This window comes from Plecotus auritus (assembly GCF_963455305.1).
Source record: "Plecotus auritus genome assembly, chromosome: 3".
Classification (NCBI taxonomy): domain Eukaryota; kingdom Metazoa; phylum Chordata; class Mammalia; order Chiroptera; family Vespertilionidae; genus Plecotus; species Plecotus auritus.
In genome coordinates this window covers 1,920,804-1,948,353 of record NC_137772.1, presented here as the reverse complement: position 1 = coordinate 1,948,353, position 27,550 = coordinate 1,920,804, and the positions used below count along the sequence as shown (strand labels likewise).

Below are 27,550 nucleotides of genomic sequence, written 5' to 3'. Positions count from 1 at the left end.
AGAAGGAAGCATTGCGGAGGACAAGGATAAAGCCAGGGTTTCCCACAGCCCTTAAATCAGAAAGAAATGTGAAATGTGTGCGCATTTGTGCTCCGAAGGCGATAATCAGGTAGCTCAATGCACTTCACAGGCAAGCTGAGTTTTGTTGTTGAACCGGAAACGGTGGAGACGGATTCCTTTAGCCGATACAGTTCCTGTTAGCTCTCCCACCCGCGGATCAGCTCTCCCACCCCCGGATTAGCTCTCCCACCCCGAGGATTAGCTCTCCCACCCCCGGACTAGCTCTCCCACCCCCGGATTAGCTCTCCCACCCCCGGATTAGCTCTCCCACCCCCGGATTAGCTCTCCCACCCCCGGATTAGCTCTCCCACCCCCGGATTAGCTCTCCCACCAGGCGGATTAGCTCTCCCACCCCCGGATTAGCTCTCCCACCCCCGGATTAGCTCTCCCACCAGGTGGATTAGCTCTCCCACCCGGTGGATTAGCTCTCCCACCCCCGGATTAGCTCTCCCACCCCCGGATTAGCTCTCCCACCCCCGGATTAGCTCTCCCACCCCCCGGATTAGCTCTCCCACCCCCCGGATTAGCTCTCCCACCCCCCGGATTAGCTCTCCCACCCCCGGATTAGCTCTCCCACCCCCGGATTAGCTCTCCCACCCCCGGATTAGCTCTCCCACCCCCGGATTAGCTCTCCCACCCCCGGATTAGCTCTCCCACCCCCCGGATTAGCTCTCCCACCCCCGGATTAGCTCTCTCACCAGGTGGATTAGCTCTCCCACCCCCGGATTAGCTCTCCCACCCCCCGGATTAGCTCTCCCACCCCCGGATTAGCTCTCCCGCCAGGTGGATTAGCTCCCCCACCACCCGGATTAGCTCTTCCACCAGGTGGATTAGCTCTCCCACCCCCGGATTAGCTCTCCCACCCCCCGGATTAGCTCTCCCACCCCCCGGATTAGCTCTCCCACCCCCGGATTAGCTCTCCCACCCCCGGATTAGCTCTCCCACCCCCGGATTAGCTCTCCCACCCCCGGACTAGCTCTCCCACCCCCGGATTAGCTCTCCCACCCCCGGATTAGCTCTCCCACCCCCGGACTAGCTCTCCCACCCCCGGATTAGCTCTCCCACCAGGCGGACTAGCTCTCCCACCCGGTGGATTAGCTCTCCCACCCCCGGATTAGCTCTCCCACCCCCCGGATTAGCTCTCCCACCCCCGGATTAGCTCTCCCACCCCCGGATTAGCTCTCCCACCCCCGGATTAGCTCTCCCACCCCCGGATTAGCTCTCCCACCCCCCGGATTAGCTCTCCCACCCCCGGATTAGCTCTCCCACCCCCGGATTAGCTCTCCCACCCCCCGGATTAGCTCTCCCACCCCCGGATTAGCTCTCCCACCCCCCGGATTAGCTCTCCCACCCCCGGATTAGCTCTCCCACCCCCGGATTAGCTCTCCCACCAGGTGGATTAGCTCTCCCACCCGGTGGATTAGCTCTCCCACCCCCGGATTAGCTCTCCCACCCCCCGGATTAGCTCTCCCACCCCCGGATTAGCTCTCTCACCAGGTGGATTAGCTCTCCCACCCCCGGATTAGCTCTCCCACCCCCCGGATTAGCTCTCCCACCCCCGGATTAGCTCTCCCGCCAGGTGGATTAGCTCCCCCACCACCCGGATTAGCTCTTCCACCAGGTGGATTAGCTCTCCCACCCCCGGATTAGCTCTCCCACCCCCCGGATTAGCTCTCCCACCCCCCGGATTAGCTCTCCCACCAGGAGGATTAGCTCTCCCACCCCCCGGATTAGCTCTCCCACCCCCCGGATTAGCTCTCCCACCCCCGGATTAGCTCTCCCACCCCCCGGATTAACTCTCCCACCCCCGGATTAGCTCTCCCACCAGGAGGATTAGCTCTCCCACCAGGAGGATTAGCTCTCCCACCAGGAGGATTAACTCTCCCACCCCCCGGATTAGCTCTCCCACCCCCCGGATTAGCTCTCCCGCCCCCCGGATTAGCTCTCCCACCCCCCGGATTAGCTCTCCCACCAGGAGGATTAGCTCTCCCACCCCCGGATTAGCTCTCCCACCCCCGGATTAGCTCTCCCACCCCCGGATTAGCTCTCCCGCCAGGCACATTAGCTCTCCCACCCCCCGGATTAGCTCTCCCACCCCCGGATTAGCTCTCCCACCCCCCGGATTAGCTCTCCCACCCCCCGGATTAGCTCTCCCGCCAGGTGGATTAGCTCCCCCACCACCCGGATTAGCTCTTCCACCAGGAGGATTAGCTCTCCCACCCCCAGATTAGCTCTCCCAACAGGCGGATTAGCTCTCTCACCCCGGATTAGCTCTCCCACCAGGTGGATTGGCTTCCCCACCAGGCGGATTAACTCTCTCACCCCCCTGTTTAGCTCTCCCACCCGGCGGATTAGCTCTCCCACTCCGAACAGGGACTGCGGACACGCATCGCTCATAGGACTGCGGACAGGGACTGCGGACACGCATTACTCATAGGACTGCGGACAGGGACTGCGGACACGCATCGCTCATAGGACTGCGGACAGGGACTGCGGACACGCATCGCTCATAGGACTGCGGACAGGGACTGCGGACACGCATCGCTCATAGGACTGCGGGCACGGACTGCGGACCCGCATCGCTCATAGGACTGTGGGCATGGACTGCGGACACGCATCGCTCATAGGACTGCGGACAGGGGCTGCGGACACGCATCGCTCATAGGACTGTGGGCACGGACTGTGGACACACATTGCTCATAGAACTGCGGACAGGGACTGTGGACATGCATCTCTCATAGGACTGCGGGTATGGACTGCAGACACGCATCGCTCATAGGACTCCAGACAGGGACTCCGGACACGCATCGCTCATAGGACTGTGGTCAGGGACTGTGGACACGCATCGCTCATAGGACTGTGGGCACAGGCTGCGGGCATCACGGGTGTTCTGCAGCAGGAGGGGTGTCTGAGGCCACCTCCATGCGGGGAAAGACTGCAGGGCGCCTGCCCAGCAAGGAGGGTGAGTGGGTCCACACGGGGCCTCCCATACCGTGCGTCGCCCACACTCTCCGGGGCAAACCCAGGATGACCCCCCAACCCTCCTGGGCGCTGGAGGAAAGGGCAGTGCACAACAGGATCCAGCAGGACGCGGCCACGTAAAGCACGCTACACGCGGGTCACAGCACACGAAGGAATGACGGAGGTGGCTCATGCATGTTTATGTAGAAAATACCAGGATTTCCCTGCCTTTTTCTTAACTACAGGTTCTAAAACGTGTGCAATAATCATGTATTTTTACATAAGGAAAAAGCTACGTAAATGAAAACAGTGTCTGGAACCAGCAGACTCGGATTTGCTGCGTGCCGAGCCCTGGTCGCCGGCGCCCTGATGACAGACAGGTTCCCCCAGGGGTGCATGCCACGTGTCCCGGGACAGTGCTTACAACGCCACGGAAAGGGAGCGGCCACTGATTCCCAGGTGTCCCTTGTCCTGGGCCCTGACCTGAGGTGAGCGGCCGGCCTGCTCGCCAACACGCTGGACACGCAGCTGCCGCGGCGACGGGAGCGTGTCCCTGCGGCGGACGCTCGGGCGGATGCAGTGCCACCTGGTCTCTTTGCTGAGGACAGGTGACCGAGTCCTGGGCCAGAACGAGGCGGCTCGGACAGGAGCCAGCCGCAGCCACAGCGCAGATGAAATGATGGTCAGAGGCTGCAATGACGCGTCTCCGTGACTGGCAGCTGAGGAGTGGCCTCGGGGAGGCTAACGGTAGCGGCCTGACTTCGGAATGTCCCTCCCCAGGAGCGGGCACCCCGTAACACAGGAGGAAAGGTGCCTCTCCTCACGCAAAAGCAGGACAGCGGTTTAAAATGGCGGGGTGTTTATAGGGAATTACTGCACTTTTGAAAAGAAACAGGCAGAGCTTGGCCAGTGTGGCTCAGGGGTTGAGCATCGACCTATGAACCACGAGGTCACGGTTCGATTCTCGCTCAGGGCACAGGCCCGGGTTGTGAGCTCGATCCCCAGTGGGGGGCGTGCGGAAGGCAGCCGATCCATGATTCTCTCTCATCATGGATATTTCTATCTCTTTCTGCTTCTCCCTTCCTCTCTGAAATCAATACAAACATATTTTTTTTAAAAAAAAATGCATGCATCTTCCAGTGGAGAGGAAAAAAAAAAAAAGGACAGAAAAAGAAAGAGGTAGAAATCTGTGGATTCCCCTGATGACTGGGCTTGCCATGACAGCCCCGTGCCTCTCACTTCACGACCATGGTCTCTCCTCACAGGTTAATTACAGTGTACACACCGGAAACCCGTGATAAAGAAGTTCAAGTGGAACCGTGACAGCTCACTAGAATAATAAAGTTCAGTACATTTCTGTTTAAAATTAAGTTGAAATCATCTAAATAGGTATTTATGGTGAAATGTTGAATTAAATGGAGGGACAGTCTACACGGGGTTGCTATTTTTCTATAAAAACATGCATTACCTTAAAGCCATATTTGCGATAGAACACCTTGGATTGTTACTCAAATTAAAGTCTGCAAAACCCATTTCCATGTTAATAAGGCCAAACTCTCACAATGCCAGTGCATCTCAGAAACCACTTTCTCCTTCTATCTTCACTGTGACAAAAGCAGTAGAATTTCCAGGTTTCAGAACTCGATTAAAATGTAGCAAGGCTATATTAAAACCACCTCAAAAGAGAAAGCACTTTCTATCTAGTCGGTTTTGCTCACGGACAAGTTTCTATATTAAAAAAATGAGAACAGCAATAGTAGGGTTATGAAGTTTTAGCCACCCAGAATTTTAAATGATAGTAATTTGATTAATTCTTATCTTTACAAGATGTGTTCAGGATGGGAAGTGTTAGATGAATGTCAATTACTCTATATTAAGTAGACCATTCCCTGGATCTCGCCTAATAAAATACAGTTTAAAGGCTTGCAATGAAATTGACATTTCATGGGTCAGAGCACCAGCAGGTGGAGAGAAACCCTTAAGAAATGGTTCTGGCCCTGACGGTGTGGCTCAGTGGTTGAGTGTCGACCTAGGAACCAGGTGGTCACGGTTCAACTCCCGGTCAGGGCACAGGCCTGGGTTGCAGGCTCCATCCCCAGTAGGGGGCGTGCAAGAGGCAGCCAATCAATGGTTCTCTCTCCTCATTGATGTTTCGCCCTCTCGCTCCTCCTCCCTTCCTCTCTGACATCAATAAAAGTACATTTAAAGAAAAGAAATGTTTCTGAAGAGACGATCCATTTCCCGGCGAGTTTACCGAGGCCACGCATCCCTCCCAGACGTGAGCCCCGCGCCTCCCGGTACCTGTGCAGGTGGGCGGGTCCGGCTGCCAGAAGAAGCGGTTGTTCAGCTGCACGCAGGTGGTTCTGGCGGGTCCCTGCAGCTGGTAGCCGGGGTCGCACTGGAAGGTGACGGTGTCGCCCGGCTCCCTGCTGTCCCCGTAGCGGGTGCCGTTCTGAGGCATCCCCGGGTCGTTGCAGGTGGATGCTACTGAGGCTGGGAAGATGAGATAACAACAGGTCACGTTGGGAGCCATCTGTCAACGCAGGAACACAGAAAAGATGGACAAGTGCGGAATCTATGTCTATATCTATGTCTATGTCTATGTCTAAGTCTAAGTCTAAGTCTAAGTCTAAGTCTAAGTCTAAGTCTAAGTCTATGTCTAAGTCTAAGTCTAAGTCTAAGTCTAAGTCTAAGTCTAAGTCTAAGTCTAAGTCTAAGTCTAAGTCTATGTCTATGTCTATGTCTATGTCTAAGTCTATGTCTATGTCTATGTCTATGTCTATGTCTATGTCTATGTCTAAGTCTATGTCTAAGTCTATGTCTAAGTCTATGTCTATGTCTATGTCTAAGTCTAAGTCTATGTCTAAGTCTATGTCTAAGTCTATGTCTAAGTCTATGTCTAAGTCTAAGTCTATGTCTAAGTCTATGTCTATGTCTAAGTCTATGTCTAAGTCTATGTCTAAGTCTATGTCTAAGTCTATGTCTAAGTCTAAGTCTATGTCTAAGTCTATGTCTAAGTCTAAGTCTAAGTCTAAGTCTATGTCTATGTCTATGTCTAAGTCTATGTCTATGTCTATGTCTAAGTCTAAGTCTATGTCTAAGTCTATGTCTAAGTCTATGTCTAAGTCTATGTCTATGTCTATGTCTAAGTCTAAGTCTATGTCTAAGTCTATGTCTAAGTCTATGTCTAAGTCTATGTCTAAGTCTAAGTCTATGTCTATGTCTAAGTCTATGTCTAAGTCTATGTCTAAGTCTATGTCTAAGTCTATGTCTAAGTCTATGTCTAAGTCTATGTCTAAGTCTAAGTCTATGTCTAAGTCTATGTCTAAGTCTAAGTCTATGTCTAAATCTATGTCTAAGTCTAAGTCTAAGTCTAAGTCTATGTCTATGTCTATGTCTAAGTCTAAGTCTATGTCTATGTCTAAGTCTAAGTCTATGTCTAAGTCTATGTCTAAGTCTATGTCTAAGTCTATGTCTAAGTCTATGTCTAAGTCTAAGTCTAAGTCTATGTCTAAGTCTATGTCTATGTCTAAGTCTATGTCTAAGTCTATGTCTAAGTCTATGTCTATGTCTATGTCTACGTCTATAATTATCTATCTCTATCTCTATCTCTACCTCTACCATATCCATATCTATACTTATATCTATCTACATCTATTTCTATATCTATGTCTATGCTTATCTCTATCCATTTACCCATCCATCCATCCATCCATCCATCTCTCTGGCCGCCCTTATACTGAGGGTATCAGTTACATTTCCAACCTTGGAAAGGTCCCAGATTTGGCTTCCAATTCCCTCGGCCCCTGGGACTCTAAATGGAGTCCATGTCCCCAGGGCTAACCGACAGATGCTGGCAGGACAGAGCCAGCTCTGAGCTGTAAGCGCTCTACGTTTCCCGTCCCTGTGGGGACTCTGCGGACTCCTCATCTCCTGGCAGGCTCAGGGATGCATGAGAATACATTTTACCCACACCTTTAACATGTTTCAGCAGATACGTTTTCAACGCGCTCACCTGACGAAACACGGGCATGCAAGGCCCTGGCTCATGATCGTATCCCAAGAGCAGGACAGGGGGCTCATGACACTGCCCCTCATCACCACGCTATTATGATCATTGTGTTCTGAGGAGGGATGTCCCTGGGCAGTGGGGATCGGGGGACACCCCGGGGAAAGGGAGTGTTGGGCTGCAGTGTAGGGTCTTCAATGGGAAGAAAGCAGGGCCTGCAGGTCAGAGGCCCCAAGGAGGTATTTCAGGTTTCCACGCCCTCCCGTCAGCTGCGAAGAGGAGCAGTCAGATTGCAAAGCAAGCAGAGCCCCCAGACCCACACGGCCAGCGGCTGTGGGGTGAAGGGTGGGCAGGAGGACAGGAAGTCAGGATGCAGCACCCGGAGCCGCATGCTGGTAGGGTCATTATAGACTCAGCACCAGCACCAGCACCAGCACCACCCTAGCCATCGTCCCTCAGCACAGCCGGGCCGCCTGGAGCGAGGTGTCACAGGCGAGGCCAGCTTGCTATCTGAGGGACTCACAGTCACGTCCACTGGACTGAATTCCACGTCCTCACGAGACACGCCACCCTCTCCCCAAACAGGTGGATGCACGTGAGGTTCTGTATTCATTTCCAAGTGATCATTTCTGTCCCTGTTTATATAACATTAAAATAATTTTAAAATACACAGTTTTAACAGTCATTTAACTGTTTAATTATTATATAATAACATTCACAGTAAGTACTCTCATAGCAATCCTATATCATAAAAGGCTAATATGCAAATCGACGGAACGGTGGAAAGACCGGTCGCTATGATGCACACTGACCACCAGGGGGGCAGACACTCAATGCAGGAGCTGCCCCCGGTGGTCAGTGTGCTTCCCCAGGGGGAGCGCCGCTCAGCCGGAAGCCGGGCTCACGGCTGGCGAGCACAGCGGTGGTGGCGGGAGCCTCTCCCGCCTCCACGGCAGAGCTAAGGGTGTCTAACTGCTGGCTTAGGTCCGCTCTCCGCCTCTGTCAGACATTCCCAAGGGCTCCCAGACTACGAGAGGGCGCAGGCTGGGCTGAGGGACACCCCCTCCCCCAGCGCACGAATTTCATGCACCGGGCCACTAGTTTTAATATAATAGTATAAGTATGTGGTATTCAAATAATTTAACAATAAAAATGTAGAAGTAAAGCCAAGGGTGAGGGTCCTTTTTTAAGTTCTAAAATGAGATATGTTTTATTAGCTCTCTTTCCAAATATTCATTCAGTATTCATTACAAGCGGACACGTGACCCAGTAAACAAGTCCCGTGCCAAGGTGTACCGGTCATGTACACTGGTGAAAATTTCCAGACATGTCAACGTTGGGAAAACAAATGTTCTATCTAGTGTAGTTATGAGGGTTATTAGTAGGAATCTGGCCAAACAGGATCGGCAAATACTGTAAATGACAGAGTCCTCATTAGGGGTCAAAGGCTCTGAGGATTCCTACAGTCACAAAACCGTTTTAAAAATAATTTAATCCAGCCCGGCCGGCGTGGCTCCGTGGTTGAGCATCGACCTATGAACCTGGAGGTCATGGTTTAATTCCCGGTCAGGGCACATGTCCGGGTTGCAGGCTGGATCCCCCCTAAGGGGGGTGTGCAGGAGGCAGCTGATCGATGATTCTCATTATTGATGTTTCTATCTCTCTCTCCCTCTCCCTTCCTCTCCTCTAAAATCAATAAAAACACATTTAAAAATAGTTTAATCCAGTGTATCCTACAGTTTTTTAATCACAGCACATACTTCCGAACAAACCTCTCAATTTCTCCAAAAAAGATGTGCAGACCGCCAGTACGTGAAATGGGGGCCCGTTCGATTAGTTACATATTGGTCCCTTCACGGTAGGAGGTCTAATTCCTTTCTGAAAGTGCATTCCCTCCTTCTAACCCAAATTTCCCTTTGGAATACGTATGAGAATAATAGAGCAGTTCATGAAGCAGTCATATTCTCAGGGAGCTCATGTAGCGATAGAAACGCTGCCTCTGCGCACCCTGCTGACGACGGACGTGCACGCGTGAGCTGCGGTCTCGGGTCCCCACAGGCGCTCAGCGGGGGCGCACGGCTGGCCAGCCCAGCTCCAAGGCGCATTGGGAATGACCAGTACATCAGCCATGGAGGCTTCGTCACGTGGAAATGGACCCCGAAGTCTGACTCTCTCCTTTCAGAATGAGGAAATAAAAAGGAAAAGACACCTCGGTTATCTGGATTCGGTTCAAAAAGCAATAAGACTTGAAGGGAGCCCTGACTGGTGTGGCTCCGTGGATAGAGCGCCGGCCTGCGGACTGAAGGGTCCCGGGTTCGATTCCGGTCAAGGGCATGTACCTGGGTTGCGGGCACATCACCAGTGGGAGGTGTGCAGGAGGCAGCTGATCGATGTTTCTCTCTCATTGATGTTTCTAACTCTCTATCCCTCTCCCTTCCTCTCTGTAAAAAATCAATAAAATATATTAAAAAAATAAAATAAATCTTAAAAATTGTTAGCAAGTACTGACAGCTACTTCTCAAAAATAAATAAATGAATTCAAAAAGACAGTGAAATTCTATATAAAAAATGTTTCAAGAAAGTAATAACCACCCTGACCGGTTTGGCTCAGTGGATAGAGCGTCGGCCTGCGGACTGAAGGGTCCTGGGTTCGATTCCGGTCAAGGGCATGTACCTTGGTTGCGGGCACATCCCCAGTAGGAGGTGTGCAGGAGGCAGCTGATCGATGTTTCTCTCTCATCGATGTTTCTAACTCTCTATCCCTCTCCCTTCCTCTCTGTAAAAAAAAATCAATAAAATATATTAAAAAAAAAAAAAAAAGACTTGAGGGGAAAATGCAATTGGAAACCAGGCGGGGGGCGGGCTGTCCCTCCCCTGGGCTGGTCTTTGCGGTGAACGGGGTATGTTCCCTGTTGTGACCTGCGGGAGGACGTCCCGGTGGCACCAGGGACGCTTAGCAGCAAAGAGCCGAGCCCCGGAGGCAGTTCTCCGGGTCAGAAATTGCCTTTGCACCTCCAGGGCCACGCGGAGCCGCGGGCGCTTGGCGCTCCTTTGTCCCTCACGGCGGTGCGCAGCCGCCTGTCACTCACTCCTCCCCAGAGTGTTTCCTCCGCGTGGGGCGGGATGCCGGGCCTCCGCTCTCTCCCCGTTCCGCCGTGAAGGGGATGGGGTTCCCCGGCATGGCCTTGCCCCGCGGGGCCACCTGAGGAGGCGCCTGGGCCCGCGGATGGCACTGTGGCTGTCCGCTTCCCACAGGGCTTGCTGGGCCTCCGCAGGGCCCGGCATGTCCTCCTGCTGTCCTGGTCCTGTCCACCTGCATCTAGGACCCTGTGGGTCAGTTCGAGCCGCCAAAACCCTGAACATGCGAGCAATGGACGTGACTTTGAGTGTCACGGGCTGCAACACACAGACCCTGTGGGATGAGAACCTGCAGGGACACGCATGCTCCCATCATGTTAACCCATCATTGACAAGGGGGAACCTATAAAAAATATATATACTTTTCCATTTTTTTTTTAAAAAAAAAAATATATATGTATTTTAAATATATTTTATTGATTTTTTACAGAGAGGAAGGGAGAAGGATAGAGAGCTGGAAACATCGATGAGAGAGAAACATCGATCAGCTGCCTCCTGCACACCTCCCACTGGGGATGTGCCCGCAACCAAGGTCCATGCCCTTGACCGGAATCGAACCCGGGACCCCTCAGTCCGCAGGCCGACGCTCTATCCACTGAGCCAAACCAGTTTCAGCATTACATATATTTTTTATTGATGTCAGAGAGGAAGGGAGGATGAGAGATAGAAACAGCAATGATGAGAGAGAATCATGGAGCGGCTGCCTCCCGCACGCCCCACACCGGGGATGGAGCCCGTAATCCGGGCATGTGCCCTGACCAGGAATGGAATCATGACCTCCTGGTTCCTAGGTCAACGCTCAAGCACTGAGCCACACCGGTCGTTTGGGCTCCATTTTTCTTTTTATTCATTTTAGAGAGAGGAAGGAGAGAGACAGAGAGAGAAGCTTTTATTGGTTGTTCCACTTAATTATGCATTCGCTGGGTGATTCTCATATGTGCCCTCACCGGGGACTGAACCCGAAGCCTTGGCATATCAGGATGACGCTCTAACCAACTGACCTTCCCAGCCAGGGCCTGTATATTTTAATTACATAGCGAGTTGTGATCTTTTTACATTCCACTAACACAAAAATGAAGAACTGGGGCCACGGTCCAGTAAATGCATGAAGTCCTCCTTGGATTTTTTTGAAATATTAAAAAAAAACACCTATGGGCTGAGTTATTCGTTCCTGGGAGAAACGTGTGCTCCGTGCACGGTTATTATTTGGAAACATTTATTGCCGAAACCGGTTTGGCTCAGTGGATAGAGCATCAGCCTGCGGACTGAAGGGTCCCGGGTTCGATTCCGGTCAAGGGCATGTACCTTGGTTGCGGGCACATCCCCAGTGGGAGGTGTGCAGGAGGCAGCTGAATTTATCTGAAAGGCTGCTCCCCTGGGTTAGGGCAGGAAACCGCCTTAGGTGGGGCCGCGGGGTGTTCGTGGGCTGGGCAGTGGCCAGCAGTCGGGGTCCCCTCTGGGGCGTCAACGCCTCGGGGGCTGAAAAAGCTCATAAAACGCAGAGGATCGTGTGCCCGGCGCATGCGCTCACGCCCGGACTCGCAAACAAAGCAAGTGGACCTGAATTTTACAAAGTTCCCCCGATTCGGACTCAGCCTTTCCCCGCTGATTTCTGAACATGTCGCCGTGCCTCCGTAACTGAGACAGCCACCGGAGACACCGAGTCCTCATGAGAGTCTCACCCCTGAAGTCACCTTCCCAAGAATATCCCGGCACATAACCGGGAACGCCGGGGTGAGAGCACCCGGCGACTTCTCCGGCACAGAGGGGGGGTCGTCTGGTCTAGGTAGCATGTTATGGGGTGCGTTCCCAGCTATGACCTGCACATTCTACGGTCCATTTGTGTCGCTCCACAAAAATGGCAACTTCCTATGGAAGAATCCAGAACACTTGGAAAAAAAATGAGTTAAAATATTAAGCAATTTTTAATTTTCTCTAAGCATTTCATAGGTGTGTGCATAGCCATCACTTTTAAACACTGGCACATCGATGAACTGTCGGAGGAGCATTCAAGTCTGCTCTCCAGTAACTAGAAGGAGGGGCTTCTTTTTAACCCAAACTAGGAAGGCATCGTTTAGAAAGAGAGCGTCATCATGGAACATGGGCGGAAAGTGGTTGCTAGGTTCCAGACGCGTTTTCAAAAGGGACATTTTAAAGGGCCAGGAACACGGCTACGCGAGCTCTCCGTGCACAGCCCGCACTCCCCGCTCTGGGCACTCACACACGGGCCACGCCGCCACTCGGGCTGCCACGCCGCCACTCAGGCTGCCACGCCGCCACTCGGGCTGCCCACAGACACCGACAACCGTTTTACTGCAATTGTCAAAGCGGAAGCACCGCGATCCGTCCACGCCCGTCCCAGCAGCTGCGTGCTGACTGAGCTGCCGTCCATCCCGGCATCTACCCGCTCGCCTGCTGACGGGCATCAAGGGCACGTGATTCGGCGGGCAGGACGGAGCTATGGAGGCAGGACACGGCGCGGAGGAGCCCGGGGTGCCGGTGCCCGAGGTCAGAAGCGAGCCTGAAAGGCCACACTGTGTGACTCCCGCTCCGTGACGTCCTGGAAAAGGCAAACTGTGGACCCAGCGGAGACATCAGGGGTTTCCCACGCTGACGGGGAGGGGTGGAGGGGGAGCCCAGAGGGTGTGGGGCGGTGAAACCGCTCTGTGACACTGTGATCATGGACACACGCCATCACACATCTGTCCAAACCCACAGGGCGCACAGCGTAAAAGTGAACCCTGCCCGGCCGGCGTGGCTCCGTGGTGGACGCCCACCGATGACCCAGGAGGTCACAGTTCCATTCCTGCTCAGGGCACAGGCCCGGGGCTGTGGGCTCCATGCCCAGGGGGAGGCGTGCAGCAGGCAGCCGATCCGTGATTCTCTCTCCTCATGGATGTTTCTCTCTCTCTCTCTCCCTTCCTCTCTGACATCAATAAAAACATATATGTTTAAAAACGAGAGAGCCCTGGTGTCCGCTGTGGACTCTGCGTGACCATCCGTGTCACTGCAGGTCTTCAGTTGTGACAAACGCCCCCCGTGGGGAGCCTTATCGGAGAGCTGTGCAGGGGTGGGGGCAGGGGTGCGCGAACGCTCCCCACCTCCCCCGCAGTGTTGCCCTCAGAGGTCTGTGGAGGAGCGGCCCGGAGAGCACCAGAACCCTCTCCTCACTTTACGGACTTCCTGGCTGTACCCAAACAGCCCACAGGTCACACGCCTACTCCCCGCTCTCGCCAGCGCTTCTAAAGAAAAGGACATTTTTATTTCATAAATACGAGCAAACCCGACGTCATCTTAGCATAACGGACCTGTTTTCCCGAAGAGCAACCCCCTCCTGGTATTTGCAGTGAATGATCCCCCCGCCCCAGGCACTGCTCCGTGAGCTCCCGTCGGCCGACGCCGCCTCGGCCCAGTGGGCCCCGAGGTGAGAAACTGCGCAGCCTGTGACCTCAATTTTCTGAGCAACCTTTTAAGCAGCACATCGACCGAGTTCCCTCTCTTATGTAAATCCTAGCTCTGGCTCACCAGGGACCTGCCGAGAGATAAATGGGGGTGGAGTGTGTTTATGCGCGAATTCCACTTGTTTTCCGATGCCGCTGACCCCGCGCGCCACTTCTCTGAATGACACCTCAGCGTGGGGCCACCTGAACGCACTCAAGGGGGAACGGCACCAAACCGCTCTCGCCCTGCTTCCCCGGGAAACCGTCCCTTACCAACGGCCCGGACCGCGAAGGTGGGCGTGTCTCCGGGAGCTGACAGAGCACGTGGGCCAGGGTGGAGGCCCCGAGGACCCTGGGAGGTGCTCTCACACTAACACCTGGCCCTTAGCCCAGGGAGGCGTGGAGCAGGCTCTCCGTGCGGGGAGGTGGGGGGCAGAGAAAGCAGGTCAGCTGGCAGCTGGTGGCGCTGGGAACTCACACCACAGCCACCTGGCAGCCTGCCCTGGCGTCCGGCGTGGGGAGCACCAGGGTCAACCTGGTGTCCAGGGAGAGACCCACACCTGGCTCGGCTTAAGGTGAACAGGCAAAAGGAAGCCTTTAAAGGTACATCTATAATAATAAAAGTGTGATACGCTAATAAGACCAGACGTCCTTCAGGACGACCTTCCGGAGGAAGCCGGGGCTGCGAGGGAAGCCCGGGTCCCGGGTACCTGCCAGCGGCTGAAGGGAAACCCGGGTTCTAGGTGCCAGAGGGAAGCCTGGGTCCCGGGTACCAGAGGGAAGCCTGGGTCCCGGGTGCCAGAGGGAAGCCGGTGCCAGCAGCCGGGGGAAGGAAGGCCTATTCTTGCACCAATTTTGTGCATCGGCCTCTAGTATACATATAAAGCTTTATGAAGCTGCATCTCTGCTCCACCCTGGGGTTAATTTTTGTGTATGGTGTGAGGTAGAGTCAAGGAATTGTTTTGTCCACAGTAAAACTCAATTGTCCATTTGTTGAAAAGCCGTTCTCCATCACACACAGTGTGCCCTTCATCACTTTATAAAGTTATGTATATACTAGAGGCCTGGTGCATGAAATTCGTGCACGGGGGGGGGGGGGTCACTCAGCCCAGCCTGCACCCTCTCCAATCCAGGATCCCTCGGGGGATGTCCAACTGCCGGTTTAGGCCCTATCCCTGGGATTGGGCCTAAACCGGCAGTCAGACAACCCTCTCGCAATCTGGGACCACTGGCTCCTAACCACTTACCTGCCTGCCTGCCTGATTTCCCCTAACCACTCTGCCTGCCTGCCTGATCACCCCTAACCCCCCTGCCTACTTGCCTGATCGCCCCTAACCCCCCTGCCTGCTTGCCTGATCGCCCCTAACCGCCTGTGCCTGCTGGCCTGATCACACCTAACTGCCCTCCCCTGCCAGCCTGATCACCCTTATCCAACTCTGCCTCAGCCCCCGCCACTGTGGCTTTGTCTGGAAGGAGGATCGGATGACCGGAAGATGTCCGGTCTATCTGGTCTAATTAGCATATTACCCTTTTATTAGTATAGATAGGTAGATATAGACATAGATAGATGATATAGATATAGATATGTAGAGATATTATAGATGTAGATATAGATATATATAGATATATAAATATTACAGATATAGATATAGCTATTATAGCTATAAATGTAGGTATAGATATTACAGATGTAGATATAGATATTATAAGTAGATATAGATATAGATATATAGATATAAAGATATAGATATTATAGATGTAGATATAGACATAGATAGATGATATAGATATAGATATGTAGAGATATTATAGATGTAGATATAGATATATATAGATATATAAATATTATAGATATAGATATAGCTATTATAGCTATAAATGTAGGTATAGATATTATAGATGTAGATATAGATATTATGAGTAGATATAGATATAGATATATAGCTATACAGATATAGATATTATAGATGTAGATATAGATATATATATAGATATATAAATATTACAGATATAGATATAGCTATTATAGCTATAAATGTAGGTATAGATATTACAGATGTAGATATAGATATTATAAGTAGATATAGATATAGATATATAGATATAAAGATATAGATATTATAGATGTAGATATAGACATAGATAGATGATATAGATATAGATATGTAGAGATATTATAGATGTAGATATAGATATATATAGATATATAAATATTATAGATATAGATATAGCTATTATAGCTATAAATGTAGGTATAGATATTACAGATGTAGATATAGATATTATAAGTAGATATAGATATAGATATATAGCTATACAGATATAGATATTATAGATGTAGATATAGACATATAGATATATAAATATTACAGATATAGATATAGCTATTATAGCTATAAATGTAGGTATAGATATTACAGATGTAGATATAGATATTATAAGTAGATATAGATATAGATATATAGGTATACAGATATAGATATTATAGATGTAGATATAGATATATAGATATATAAATATTATAGATGTAGATATAGATATAGCTATTATAGCTATAAATGTAGGTATAGATATTATAGATGTAGATACAGATATTATAAGTAGTTATAGATATAGATATATAGGTATACAGATATAGATATTATAGATGTAGATATAGATATAGCTATTATAGCTATAAATGTAGGTATAGATATTACAGATGTAGATATAGATATTATAAGTAGAAATAGATATATAGCTAAACAGATATAGATATTATAGATGTAGATATAGACACAGCTGTTCTAATAAAGCAGGATTTCCTAAGACAAGCATTCTCTTTGACACGCTCTTTAAATCTCCACATTGTGCTCAAGGAACATGCCCTCCCTGTAGGGGAGACCGGAAGGCAGCACTGGTCCCCGAGGCGGGCCTGGGGCCCGGGTGGCGGGGCACTCACTTGAGAACTGCAGGGAGAAGCCGGACTTGCTGATGAAGAAGTCGCTGTCGAACTGCAGGGTGAGCGCGTTGAAGGTGCTGTGGATGTCGCCAGGCAGCGCCGAGCCGCTCCACTCCTTCAGCAGGATGGCGCGCTCCGCCGGCCCGTCCCACACCCGCAGGATGTCGTGGCCCTTCTCCGTGTCGAACAGGATGAAGTGGAGGCTGCGGAGACAGCACGGTCCTGTCACTCGGCAATGCCTGCCGTCCCAGGGTGCACGGAGGCCCCGGCAATGCACACCAGCCACTGCACACGCTTCCGTCCCACCCCAACGTGCCCGCCAGCACCTGGTTTCCCCTAACCACTCTGCCTGCCTGCCTGCCTGGTCGCCCCTGACCGCACCGGGGACTGGGCTGCAGGGACACCCATGCAGAGCGGGATCCCTGTGGCAGGACCCCCTCCACCTGCCAGGGAGGCGCAGAGCCCTGAGCCCCATCCCGGGCTACGTTTTAGGGGTGAAATCATCCCTTCTGAGGCTGTCAGCTCTTTTTAAAAATATATATTTTTATTGCTCTCAGAGAAGAAGGGAGAGGGAGGAGAGATAGAAACAGCAATGATGAGAGAGAATCATGGAGCAGCTGCCTCCTGCACGCCCCACACTGAGGATAGAGCCCACAACCCGGGCAAGTGCCCTGACCGGGAATCGCTTCCTGGTTCATAGGTCGAAGCTCAACCACGGAGCCACACAATCCAGGCTGTCAAGTCTTGGCTATCACGCAAAGCTTCCTGGGCATCAATACACATTGGACAGAGATTTGGGTGAAACTGATCCAGCAGGTTTTCTATGTGGTGTCGGTGCTGTTCCCGTCATGCCCAGGAGGGGGCAGCATCCATGCCAGCAGGAGAGGATGTTGACACCAGGAGACTGTCTACCTGAACCCCTATGATGGGGTCTGATGTTGTATTTGTTCCCATAAATTGCATTTTCAGAAAAGGCATTATTTGCAATAGCAACCCGAAGGCGGAGTGGGCCCCATCAACCCCTTCCTTTATCACATTTAAACACTCGGGCACACAGGCCGAGATGTGTAATAGCAACGCCTGCCTTTATAAAGTTTACAGCACTGTGATTGGATTTACAGATATTTTCCAGAACGACTCCAGCGTCTCTGTGAGGGAGCTCGCTGTCAGAGGAGGCAGCAGAAATCCGGTCCTATTTACGCCATTCAGACAGATCCGAGCAGAGCGGAACGCCAGCACCAGCGCGCCTTCCCAGTGTATTGATTTACAGCTTTTCACTTACCGCTCAATGCGCAGAATTGTAAGGGAGATAAAAAAAAAATCGGAATAGATGACATAGGAAAGACTGCACACACATCTACACGATCTATTTTGTGTGTATTATATGCTCAAAAATATCTCTCACCTGCACAGAGTATGAACCATTGCTTGTTTTTAAATGTCCAACATGAAATATATTTTTATTCCACAGAAAAGATCAGACTACAGCAGGCATGGGTGTACCCCTCCCCTGCCCCGGTGGTAACAGTCAACCCCATTCAATCCAGACCTTTTTAAAGAATAAAATCTTATAGACACTCTCACACGCCCTCCCCCCATGTGGTCTTGTGTCCTTCCGGTCACCCACGCTCTGAAGTTCAGATGGACCGTCCCGTTTATGTTTTCACAATTTCCGTCCATGTGTGCACGCACTTATCCCCAGACAATGCACAGGGCCCTTTGGTGTGTCCACCAATAATGACATCATCGATGTCACTTTGCTGTGGGCTGGTATTGTCTTCAAGTTGCTTTTCACACTCGGCATTGAGTGAAGCCCTCTGCCCTGGGGAAGTCACGTTCAGGGAGTCACACACAGTAGATGAAATGAAGCAACGACTGACACCGTCATCAGAAAGCAGGGGCGAGCGGGGAGTCAATCTAAGACGTGCAAGGCCCACGCACAGAACACGCGTGCACATTGAGGCAAACTGTCTCAGATCTCCATGACCGGGACAACGCACCGTGCCGGGGCCTGGAATTCAGCACCACCCACAGTGCCAGCTTTCCTTCAACCCATCTATGGACCGACTGTGATTCCAATAGGAATCCTAGCCATTCCCGTGGGGGAAAGTGACACGTGTTTGTAAAATGCATATGGAAATGCAGAGCCACGAACAGCCATGGCGATCTAATGCCAAAGAACGAAGGTGGGGATTATACTACAGAATTTTAAAACTTCTAATAAAGCAAGTACGTAATCAATAGAGAAAGGTACTGCGCTGCATGGACAGACAGATGAATGAATAGATGGACAGATAGATGGATGAATAGATGGACAGATAGATGGATGAATAGATGGGCAGATAGATGGATGAATAGATGGACAGACAGATGGATGAATAGATGGACAGATAGATGGACGAATAGATGGACAGATAGATGGATGAATAGATGGACAGATAGATGGACGAATAGATGGACAGATAGATGGACGAATAGATGGGCAGATAGATGGATGAATAGATGGACAGACAGATGGATGAATAGATGGACAGATAGATGGACGAATAGATGGACAGATAGATGGATGAATAGATGGACAGATAGATGGACGAATAGATGGACAGATAGATGGACGAATAGATGGGCAGATAGATGGATGAATAGATGGACAGACAGATGGATGAATAGATGGACAGACAGATGGACGAATAGATGGACAGATAGATGGACGAATAGATGGACAGATAGATGGATGAATAGATGGACAGATAGATGGATGAATAGATGGACAGATAGATGGATGAATAGATGGACAGATAGATGGACAGATAGATGGACGAATAGATGGACAGATAGATGGGCAGATAGATAGATGAATAGATGGACAGATAGATGGATGAATAGATGGGCAGATAGATGGATGAATAGATGGGCAGATAGATGGATGAATAGATGGACAGATAGATGGACGAATAGATGGACAGATAGATGGATGAATAGATGGACAGATAGATGGACGAATAGATAGATGAATAGATGGACAGATAGATGGACGAATAGATGTACAGATAGATGGACAGATAGATGGACGAATAGATGGACAGATAGATGGATGAATAGATGGGCATATAGATGGATGAATAGATGGGCAGATAGATGGACAGATAGATGGACGAATAGATGGACAGATAGATGGATGAATAGATGGACAGATGGACAGATAGATGGACGAATAGGTGGACAGATAGATGGATGAATAGATGGACAGATAGATGGACGAATAGATGGACAGATAGATGGACGAATAGATGGACAGATAGATGGACGAATAGATGCACGAATAGATGGACAGATAGATGGATGAGTAGATGGACGAATAGATGGACAGATAGATGGACGAATAGATAGATGAATAGACGGACAGAATTAAGTTCAGAAGCAGGCCAAAGTGAATGCAATTATTTGTGATGAAGATCGCACTGCCCTGCAGTGGAGACTGGCTGTTCAACAAATGGACAATCGCGCTTCACCATGGACAAACAGTGCCTCAACCCTTCCTCACGCAAAAGTCAGCCCAGGGTGGCATGGAGGGTAAGTGTGGAGGGTAACCTTCTACCACAATGACCTAACGCAGCATTGTTCTAACATGGGGGAGGCAATATTTTTAAATCTGAACACAACAGCAGCGCTCAGACGCACTAACCCAGCGCAGAGGCATCCCCAAGGGCCGGTGGTCACGTGTCCCTCTGCAGAATTTTGCAGAAAGTGATCCGTCAGTGTAGAAGCACTCATGTGCCTTCATTGCCGACACCGTCAACTTTGCAGTCCTGATGGAACAGTCCCCGCCGTTACATGTTTCGAGTCCCTCCTTGTGCCCCTGGGAGGTCCCTGCCTCTCTCTCAGGTTTGAACGTGGTGATGTGTGTGCCTTTTTGCTTGACTCGGTGAAAAGGTGTTGATGTGGCCCGGCTGGCGTGGCCTGGTGGTTGGGCACCAACCTATGAGCCAGGAGGTCAGGGTTCGATTCCTGGTCAGGTCACATGCCCGGGTTGCAGGCTCGATCCCCAGTAGGGGGCATGCAGGAGGGCAGCCAGTCCATGATTCTCTCTCCTCATGGATGTTCCTCTCTCCCTCTCCCTTTCTCTCGGAAATCAATTAAAAATATATTAAAAAAAATAAAAAGGTGTTGATGTGATCAGATGAGCAAGAAGGAGGTGTCAGGGAGGGCGCTGCCAGGGCCTCCGGGAATGACACTGCGTCTCCTTCCCCATCCTTCCCATTTTCCTGGTGGGGAGACTAAGGCATACGGCTGCCGTGGGCGAGTTTGCGTCTGTTTAACACACGTCACAGGGGTCGCCGGAGGCCACGGTGCACAGGACACAAATCACCAGAGTGGGAGCGACTCCGTCCACCGACTGCCCCGACCAAGGCCCTGGCTGATGCCTCTCGCTGCCCTTCCTGTGTCCATGGAAGGACCCAGGGGCCGGCCGCTCCATCTCCGCGGGTGCAGTGACACCAGGCAGGGCCACAGGGACCAGAGTCTTGGGGGTCAACACTGTTGGGGGGTGGGTGGCAGAGTTTTAAAAAAGGCTGTGGAGCGTTTGCAGCTGTGAAGCGTGTGAGGGGAGGCTGTTGATGCGGTGGGTTGTGGCGACCCGGCCGGGCCTGGACAGTGGGTCTCAGTGTCCTCCCAGCGCGCAGACCCTCTCCTGAAGCCTCAGTAAAATAGATGGATGGTAAAAAAAAAAGCGATAGAAAGACAAAGAATAATGTTGTGCAGAGGGTGATGAACGGGACGGCGAGCGGCGGAGAAAGGGGGGAGAAGTGTGGCGGAGGATGTGCACTCCCTCCGGGCCATCGGGGCATACCCAAGGCCAGCTCACTTGGACATGACCTTTTGCTGGGCGGATTGGGGATTCCGACACAGCCTTCCCACTGGACATGGAGAACCTGCTTAACAAACCTTCCTTTTGTCGGTTTGCTTATTGGTTCACACACTGCTCACCACGACCCAGAACCGTTCATCGAAACAGAACACTTCCTCTTACATGGCGGCACGGTGTTTGAAGGGTTCCTGATACGTGTGCCCCCTCCAGCCTAGAGCAAGTTCTGGTCTGCCCCCCAGTGACTCCCGTGTCTCACCGATGAGCCGTGTCCCTCCCAGCCTGCATGGGGCCCCATCCCTGTGACTGTTCTCTCCCCATTAAGGGGTGGAGTGTATTTCTCCAAACCCTGTCTTGATCATGAGACCGTGACATCTGCTTTGGCAAAGGGCACGTGAGCAAACGCGATGCAAGCGGAAGGTTGAGAAGCCTGGCATCTCGGGCCGCTGAGGGCCTTCCACCGTGACCAGCCCGTGGCGGAACGGCAACTGGGGTGGAGAGGACCCCGCCTTCCCAGCCGTCCTGCTGAGGCCCGCACACCTGAGCGAGGCCACCCAGACCACCTGGCTGAGCGTGGATCTGAGCACAGACCACCCACCACGTCCTGAGCACGTAAATAATTGTTTTAAGCAACTACATTTGGGGGGGGGCCAGCTTGTTACGCAGCAAACGCTAACGGATGCACTTTCTGTTTTCCTTTGTTATACGTGCTTACCGCACATGGTCCAAGGAACACCAACATCAGCACGTGAGCCTTCGGACCATTCCCCCCTCAGCACGCTCTCTCCCGTAGCTCAGCAACCTCCCGATCCACCCCCCCGGGGGTCATGATGGCGAGAGCAGCCGACACACCTCTATCCCCAAGTCGCTGAAGCAGAATCGGACACGCACCTGATGGTCCTCCCGGGGTCGGCCTCGATGACCCAGGTACAGTGCAGGTTGTTGTCGTAGGGAGCCGGGTAGCCGGGGGACAGCAGGCGCCCCGAGGTGGCCGCGTGGATCTGCCCGCCGCACTCCGCTGCAAGACACAGACGTGGGGAGGGTCACGCAGGGGTCACGGGTTTGTTTAGCTGCAAGGAAACAGCCCACCATGTCTGTGTTTCATACATAACAAACCACAGGTGGCTCCCTGTCTATCGTTTCTTTCTGTTCTTGTCCCCAAGCATCGCCCTGAAGGGAAGACGTTGTCCTTCATGAAATTACAGTGGAGAGCATAAAACCATGAAGCACGCGTGCTACAATTCTAATAATTCTCTGCATACGGTCTCAATGAAATGGAACTAGAATCGGGGTGGGCAAACTTTTTGACTCGAGGGCCACCATGGGTTCTTAAACTGGACCGGAGGGCCGGAACAAAAGCATGGATGGAGTGTTTGTGTGAACTAATATAAATTCAAAGGAAAGGAGCGGAGGGGAGAGCAAGAGAACCCTCCACTCTTTCGGCTCCGAGGGCTGGATAGAACAGTCGAACGGGCCGGATCCGGCCCGCGGGCCGTAGTTTGCCCACGGCTGAACTAGATCATCTGTCTTTCACACCTAAAAACCTACACACAGCCCAGCCGGCGTGGCTCAGTGGTTGAGCATCGACTATGAACCAGGAGGTCAGGGTTCCATTTCCGCTCAGGGCACATGCCCGGATTGCAGGCATGATCCCCAGTAGGGGGGCGTGAAGGAGGCAGCCGATCATTGCTTCTCTCGCACCACTGATGCTTCTATCTCTCGCTCCCTCTTGCTTCCTCTCTGAAATCCATAAAAATCTATTTAAGAAAAACCCTACACAGACGTCAGGAACATAAAACGCGGCCGTGGGGATGCCACGGGCTCCGGTCGGTCCCCTGCCAGGAGCGGGCCCACTCACCCACGCAGGACGGCAGGGGCTGGTCCCACACTCTGCGGTCCCCGCTCAGGCAGGTCAGCGTGCTGCTGCCGTGCATGGCGTAGCCGGGGTTGCAGCTGAACACGACGGCGGTGTCTGCGAAGTGCCCGTCGTCCCGGACCCGGTAGCCGTAGCTGGGCACGCCGGGGTCCTCGCACTTCACCAGGTCAAAGCCTGCGGGGGAGGGGGGAGTGAGCAGGGCCACGCGGGACGCAGCCCGGGGGGAGGGCCACCGAGAGAGGCTGCGGCCTCCCTCCCCCGGAAAGGCTCCCGGCAGGATCAGCGAGGAGACCTGGTGGATGCTCTTCTCGTTACAACCTTGTGACACCCTGTCGCCCACTATGGCTCCCGCGTCCCAGCTGGTTGCCTCAGGGTAGCCCAGACCCCTGCAGCGAACCACAACCACTTCAGGGTCAAGCTTGGCCCACGCCCGCGCGGCCGCCCTGGAGACTCCTCCTGAGCCTCCGTCCTCTGGAGCTCACGGTTGGTGTGTGGGTGTCACATCCTCTGGACATGTGGCTCACCCCAAGCCTGAAGCTCCCCTCCCTGCAGGCAGGAGGCGGCAGGGCCTCTGCCATGAGTCCCCAGGTGAGAAATAGGAGGTATAGACACTGGTATGTGTCACTGGCTCTTAATTTAATTCCTATCCTATATAATAAAAGCCTAGGTGATGTCACGCCCTCATGCGATGTTGTCTCAAGATGGCTGCCACAAGATGGCCATGTGCACAGTGGAGGCAGGGCCCAGCAGGCGCTCCGAGCAGTGAGGCTTGGGGTCCCGCGGCTCTGTGGAATGCAGAATAGGCTGGTCCCGGCAGAGGAGGCGGGTTGCGTCAGGGGAGGGCAGTTGTGGGAGATCAGGCCAGCAGGAGTTGGCAGTTGGGGGTGATCAGGCTGGCCGAGCAGGGCAGTTGTGGGCGATCAGGCTGGCAGGGGAGCAGTTAGGCATCAATCAGGCCATCAAGGGAGCAGTTAGGGCGCGATCAAGCTGGCAAGCAGAAGCAGTTAGGGGCAATCGGGCAGGCAGGCAGGCGAGCGGTTAGGAGCCAGCAGTCCTGGATTGTGAGAGGGATGTCCAAGGGGTCCCAGATTGAAGAGGGTGCAGGCTGGGTTGAGGGACACCCCCCAACCCCGTGCATGAATTTCGTACACCGGGCCTCTAGTTTGTTAACAAGTGCCTTCGACTCACGGCTACGAGTCAGCTTCGAATGATATTCGGGTGTCATTAAAACACAAGATTCACCGTGTGCCTACCCATTCGAAAGGAGAAATCCACAATCTGGCTTTCAACATCACGAAAGTAAGTGCGTGTCTCCGATTATAACACTCGCTGGTACATAAAACATGGCAAGGCTTTAAAAATAGCGTTCGGTGAGAATACGGAGTGACTGAGATTCTGGCATGGATGCAGCAGTCATTTAACAAACCTGGACTGACGGCGACACGGTTCCCGTTCCTCCCTGAACTGGTTCCCAAAGAGCAAGCCCCACCGGGTCTCCCCGTCCCTGGGGAACGGGTAACACGAGCTCACACGACGAGACGGCCATCCCCTGGGGGATTTTACACCCAGTGGTTATTATTATTGTAGTTGTTGTTATTCCTGTTATACGAAAGTCAACGTGGAAAGATCCAGGGATACAAAGCTGTGCTCCTTCGGTCCCGGGGAGATGGGTCGGATGTAGATGCACCGACAGCAGACATTCCGCAGCTTCGCGGCCAGAAGCCTGAACAACAGTCGCTCCCGACGAGAAGCAGAGCCGCTGTCCCCGCTGTCCCCGCATCGTGCCTGGTTTGTTTACGGATATTTCCTGTTGGAACCACTCCGTCCCTTTGGGTCTTTTCCGTTTTAAAATCCCACTTCCTTCATTCTACACTCCACGCGATGATGGGCCCCGTCCGCGCGAGCCACTCTCAGCATCTCTCTGGATGGCTGTGCGGTGAAGGGGGGCCCAGGTCAGGGACTGCTCCCCCGAAGGGCCCATGTCACAGGGACCTCAGTCCGCACGGAGGCGCACGACTCCCTCCCGGCGGCTCCAGACCGGACAGCCCTTCCGAAGGCCGCACTTCGCTTCTGGGGCGTGTGACCTTGGTTCACGGACGTCTCACTGACCAGGATGGACAATGCACGGGGTCCCACCTGCAGTTCAGGGAGCGTCCCGACACCGGCCCCCCAGCTGGAGCCGCATTCACGCCAGAGCACGTGGCCGTGGCCGTGGCGTCCACCCGGCTGCAGACCACACTGACCATCACTGAACCCCAACCTCAAACCCTCTCATGGCAGCCTTTTCCCGCCCCATCCGCTCACCCTTTGAAGGAGGAAACAGGTCTGTGATGGCCGAGTGGGCACACACTGCCTTGGGCAGGCCCCACGCGCGTCCCGGTCGCTGCTCACCATCTTCTCCCTCCCCTCCCATCTCACCGCGGGCCCTGGAACACAGCACTTTCTTATCTGTCCTTGCTATTTCCGCTCTGGCAGCCGTTCTCGCGGCCATGACGTCCGAATGAGATCACGCGATGTCCACTGAGCGCATTCGAACCCCGGCCCTGAATGAGATCACGTGATGTCCACTGAGCGCACTTGAACCCCGGCCCTGAATGAGATCACGCGATGTCCACTGAGCGCACTCGAACCCCGGCCCTGAATGAGATCACGCGATGTCCACTGAGCGCTCTCGAACCCCGAACCCTGAATGAGATCACGCGATGTCCACTGAGCGCACTCGAACCCCGAACCCTGAATGAGATCACGCGATGTCCACTGAGCGCACTCGAACCCCGGCCCTGAATGAGATCACGCGATGTCCGCTGAGCGCACTCGGACCCCGAACCCTGAATGAGATCACGCGATGTCCACTGAGCGCTCTCGAACCCCGAACCCTGAATGAGATCACGCGATGTCCACTGAGCGCAGTCGAACCCTGAACCATGAATGAGATCACGCGATGTCCACTGAGCGCACTTGAACACTGGCCCTGAATGAGATCACGCGATGTCCACTGAGCGCACTCGAACCCTGAACCATGAATGAGATCACGCGATGTCCACTGAGCGCACTCGAACCCCGGCCCTGAATGAGATCACGCGATGTCCGCTGAGCGCACTCGAACCGCGGCCCTGGCTGCCACGTGGGCTGCGTTTCACAGCAAATCGACCGCCTGACACCACAGGCCCAGTGGCCCCGACACCCGACGCCCGGAAATGAAGCCGTCCTTTCTCCGCCGCAGCCCCCGCCTCCACCCCGCACCAATGAAAGCCCTCGCTCCTGGGTCTCCGACCCCCCCCCCTCCCGAGCCCTCACTCGCCACCTGTCACAGGGGTTCCACGTCAGCATTCCCGACATCATCCCAAGAAAAATCCACGGCCCTTCGAATGACAGCTAACATATGCTCCGCGCTTCCCCGTTTCATGGATCTCAGGGTCACTAAGTGTGTCCGACACCAGCCCCTTATCCCCGGACAAAGGTTCGCTCTGGGCACCGCCGACCCGGCAGCCGGGGGGCGTGGGGGGCAGAGGTGGTGGTGCGGCTCCCCTCACGCGGCATGAGGATCTGGCCCAGGGGTGGGCAAACTTTTTGACTCGAGGGCCACCATGGGTTCTTAAACTGGACCGGAGGGCCGGAACAAAAGCATGGATGGAGTGTTTGTGTGAACTCATATAAATTCAAAGTAAAGGAGCGGAGGGGAGAGCAAGAGAACCGGATAGAACAGCTGGATCCGGCCCGCGGGCCGGATAGAACAGCCGAACGGGCCGGATCAGTGGTTTTCACGGCCCCCGTCTGCCTGCTCCTGTTGGCATTCAACCGACCGTCCTCTTCCGAGCACGTTCGCTCAGGAACCAGCCCACCGAGCCGCGGTGGATGGCGCTGCGGAGGCCGGAGCAGCCTGCGCAGGTCCTGGGGTAAAATCCGGGGGAGGGAGGGAACCGGTAACTGCAGATCCATCCCGGAGCGCTCACGCCCTTTTCTTTCCAAAGCGGCACTGAGAATCCGCCGAGCGTGCGGGGAAGGCGAGCGCGCAAAGGCCACGACCTCTGACCCTTTCTGAGGACGCACGCCAACCGGAGACCCCCATCTCCTGGGCGTGACCCTTTGTAGGAACAAGGACCTAGGACTCTAATATGGTAATTACTGCTTTTTCTTTTCCCTACGGAAAAACGGCACGTCCTCACTCCTCCCATCCAAGGTTAGATTGTTGTAGCCTTTGGTGACGCCATTTGCCGGCCTCTGATCAATCTCACAGGCAGAGCCTCCGCTTCCAGCTGGA

The 27,550-nt window shown here is 53.0% G+C and overlaps 1 protein-coding gene across 1 annotated transcript in view; it reads right to left on the bottom strand.

Annotated features, from left to right (window-relative positions):
- CSMD1 (CUB and Sushi multiple domains 1) overlaps positions 1 to 27,550 on the bottom strand; it is a 1,048,987-nt gene that overhangs the window by 131,682 nt on the left and 889,755 nt on the right. Inside the window, exons 24-27 of the mRNA XM_080662039.1 lie at positions 23,272 to 23,463; positions 22,305 to 22,431; positions 16,550 to 16,752; positions 5,323 to 5,514 (exon numbers count right to left, since the gene is read on the bottom strand). Coding sequence (XP_080518165.1) covers positions 5,323 to 5,514; positions 16,550 to 16,752; positions 22,305 to 22,431; positions 23,272 to 23,463 — 714 coding nt within the window. The remainder of the gene's footprint in view (positions 1 to 5,322; positions 5,515 to 16,549; positions 16,753 to 22,304; positions 22,432 to 23,271; positions 23,464 to 27,550) is intronic.